Here is a 3,952-nt window from a genome sequence, read left to right on the forward strand (position 1 = left end):
AAAAAAAAAAAAAAAAAAAAAATACTACAAAAGATACTATAATAATGAAAATTTTGAAATACTTTGAGAATTACCAAAATCTGATGCAGAGACACAAAGTGAACACATGCTGTTGGAAAAATGGCACCAGTAGTCTTGTTTAATGCAAGGTTGCCACAGACCTTCAGTTTGTACAAAACACAATATCTGAGAAGTGCAATAAAAAATGATATGGCTGTCTACCTGCAATGGAATATCATTCAGCATTAAAAAAGGAAGTCCTGCTCTATGTGACAATGTGGATGAACCTTGAGGACATTATACTAAGTAAAATAAGCCAGTCACGGAGACAAATGTTACATGATGCCACGTATGTGAGGTATATGAAATAGAGTAGAATGCTGGTTGCCTGAGGCTAGGGGGAGGGCCAAATAGGGAATTGCTTTTCAGCAAGTATAAAGTTTTAGTTATGCAAGATGATGAAGTTCTACAGATCTGCTTTACAACATTGTGCTAATATTTAACATTACTGTATTTTGCACTTGTAAACGTGTTAAGAGGATAGATCTCATGTGAATTGTTCTTACTACAATTAAAATAAAAAAATAAAAGAGCTGAATGAAGTCATATAGTTGTGACCATAGCAATTTTTTTTACTAGAATTATGTCTCAGTTATTTAATTTCTTTTTGTCCCTTTTAGGTTTTCCTTTTTAATACGCTAAATATGTATTCCTTATATTTCTAGGAAAATGTTACAAGTATTTCAACCAGCCTTCTTTGAATGGTCCTATTTTCTCTGATTTCATACACCTTTATTATTCCAATCCCAGTCCTATCACTTATCATCTGGAGTTTATTTCTTCTCAACTTTTAAGAAATATAGCCTGTACCTGTGTTTGTGTCTTGTATTTATGGAACTGAAATGTAACTTACCACACCCCATCTTCCCAGAGATTCATCAGCTTGTTTTTACTAAGTAGTGTTTATGTTTGGATAGCTGCTTTGATTTAAGTTGCTCTTTGTTTTTAGTGAGAAAAAAATATAATACTGTTTATCAATGTACATGCATATAAATGTGTTTATTGTTTTTAAAATAAAATAAAAATAAAATAAAACACTCTTATTAATTGTTAATCAGATTTCCCTCTTGCAAATGAGGAAGATGAAGCTACTTCAAATGAGGTAAGGGAAGTCGGAAGAGAACTTTTTAATAGTCATTATTTTATAAAGGGATAAAATGTTTATAAATGGAGAAGTATTTATGGATAGAGAAAGGCATCCAAAAAGTTACTCAGTTGTTTCATAGTTTCTATTATGGCAATATCTGTATAGTTGCACTCTTGAAAGAGCCTTCTGCATAAAATATAGTAACATTTAAAAATATGAAGATGGGGGCAAAATGTGTTGAAGAAGAAAAGAAAGAGAAACAAGAAAAAAGTCTGAAATTCTACATAAGATCTTAGAAATGTATGCCATAGACTTAACTGCAGCTTTTAAATGATTGTCACCAAAATCTTTTAATTTGTCAAATTGTAAACTTTGTGCAGGAAACAATATTCTATAGTTTATAATAGAAATAAACAAAGCATAGAGTTTATATAATTTGCTTTTCGGCTAAATTTACGTAAGGTATTCATTCCGTAAAGCAGTGGATCCTCATGTAAACCAATGAAGAGTAAAATGTTCACTTATTGCTTGACAAATAGGATTTAATGATTTCCATTCTTGGGTCAGTGGCTCCCAGATACCAAATGAAGAGTCAGTACTTATCACTGTTTTCCCCAGTTCAAAGAGAGTAAAAGAAGATAATATAGAGAATTTTTCATAAAGCTAATTTATTTAACAGGCTATCCTTTATTTTACAATATTGTTCTTTGTACTGTGGTGCTATTAACATTCTCTTTATTTTCTTATATAGTTGTTATTTATGATATCGTTTCTTTTGCAATTTGCTATTAAAATTTCCTTTCTTTCATGATATATTAGTGACAGTATAATAACAGTAAAATGTCAGACCCTCAGATTTTTTATTTTGAGATGTTGCTGATTTATAAATTTGGATATGTGAGAACCACTGTTTATCATTTTTATGGATAGTATTCTACAGTTCATTGTTTCAGGCAAGTAAATAATTTCTCATGTTTATTAAGGAACATAAAATTGACAAATATTAATGGTAATTTGTTATGATAAAGGATAAGAGTACAATTAATTTTAAGTCATTTTCTTGATTTAGAAAACTTTCTAGTCAATATTGATTAATTGGTAGCTTGTTTTATTGCTGTATTTTCTAGTTACTGGATAATGATTATGAGACAGACCTGACTATGCCAACTTTGAACCAATCGGACCAAGATAATTCAACTTCTGATGCTGCTAACAGTGATGAATCAACACCTCCACTCACAGAAGTGCACCCATTGTGCACCATTTCTAGCCAGGAAATAGTAAAAGCAGGCAAAATACCACCTTTAGACGAACATCAATCAGAATGCATTCCAGACAGAAAAATGGAAAATATCTTATTTCCACCAGAAGTAAAATTAAAAGATAACCATTCAGGCATTTTAAAAGCAGACTCATCACTATCAAAGGTAAATTTGAGAAGTATATGTACAAATCCAGAGAGAAGGAACTTAAATTCATCTCTAACAGAAATTAGCTGCTAAAACAACAATCTGAACTTAGCTGAAAGGGAGAACACAAGCTTAGTTTTCCCAGAATCAAAATTATAAGGTTGCTTTCAAAGCCAGGACCCAAAAGAAGACCTTGAGCTCAAGGTGCCTGCCCTTATACTAGAAATATAAGACTAGGGATACAAAATAATCTATTTTTAAAAATTAAATACAAATAAATTGAAAATGCATTCAAATGTCTCCAAGTGGAAATGTGTCTAAGTATATTAAATATTTCTACTTATCAATCAAGAAATGAGGATAGAAACCTTTCAAGAAAAGCAAAGTGATTTGAGATGCCAGTAATACAAATTAATCTCATGGGTTGCTAATTCAGCTGAAAGTGTAACAACAATAACAAAATGTAAATTCAAAGGAAATTTGAAAGCCTGGGAAGTTATTTCAGTGGAATTTCTTAATAGAACTATTATATTATAGGAAATAACATATGTTCTCCTAGGTGAGGGGAGGAAGGCAGCAAATCACACTGCCACGTGTGTACCTATGCAACAATCTTGCATGTTCTTCACGTGTACCCCAAAACCTAAAATGCAATCAAATAAATAAATGGGAAAAAAATGAGAATGAGTATGAATTTAAAGGTACACCAAATTCAAGACTTTCTCAAAATGACAATCACTATACTTATATCTTTACATCTTTTTAATTTATTTTATTTTACTTTAAGAACTGGGGTACATGTGCAGGTCATGCAGGGTTGTTGCATAGGTGCATACTATATCCGACATTTCTCCTCATGTTATCCCTCCCCACCCTTCCCACCCATTGCTGTCCCTCCCCTAACCCCCCCCAACTGTCCCCAGTGTGTGATGCTTCTCTCCCTGAGTCCACATGTTCCCATTGTTCAACACCCACCTATGAGTGAGAACATGCGGTGGGTGTTGATTTTCTATTCTTGTGTCAGTTTGCTGAGAATGATGGTTTCCAGACTCATCTAAGTCCCTACAAAGGACACGAACTCATTGTTTTTTATGGCTGCATTGTATTCCATGGTGTATATGTGCCACATTTTCTTTGTCCAGTCTATCATTGATGGGCATTTGGGTTGGTTCCAGGTCTTTGCTATTGTAAACAGGGCTGCAGTGAACATACGTGTGCATGTGTCTTTATAGTAGAACGATTTATTGTTCTTTGGCTATATACCTAGTAATGGGATTGCTGGGTCAAATGGAATTTCTATTTCTAGACCCTCGAGAAATCCCCACACTGTCTTCCATCATGGTTGAACTAATTTACACTCCCACCAATAGTGTAAAAGTGTTCCTATTTCTCCACA

The 3,952-nt window shown here is 33.0% G+C and overlaps 1 protein-coding gene across 1 annotated transcript in view; it reads left to right on the top strand.

Annotated features, from left to right (window-relative positions):
* LOC116551942 (C2 calcium-dependent domain-containing protein 6-like) overlaps positions 1-2,853 on the top strand; it is a 94,875-nt gene extending 92,022 nt beyond the window's left edge. The window contains exons 12-13 of the mRNA XM_032278657.1: positions 1,119-1,162; positions 2,275-2,853. Coding sequence (XP_032134548.1) covers positions 1,119-1,162; positions 2,275-2,649 — 419 coding nt within the window. The 3' untranslated portion in view covers positions 2,650-2,853. The remainder of the gene's footprint in view (positions 1-1,118; positions 1,163-2,274) is intronic.
* Positions 2,854-3,952: the final 1,099 nt, after the last annotated feature.

Source organism: Sapajus apella, unplaced genomic scaffold, assembly GCF_009761245.1.
Source record: "Sapajus apella isolate SASKATOON/1434 unplaced genomic scaffold, GSC_monkey_1.0 scaffold10, whole genome shotgun sequence".
NCBI classification, from domain to species: domain Eukaryota; kingdom Metazoa; phylum Chordata; class Mammalia; order Primates; family Cebidae; genus Sapajus; species Sapajus apella.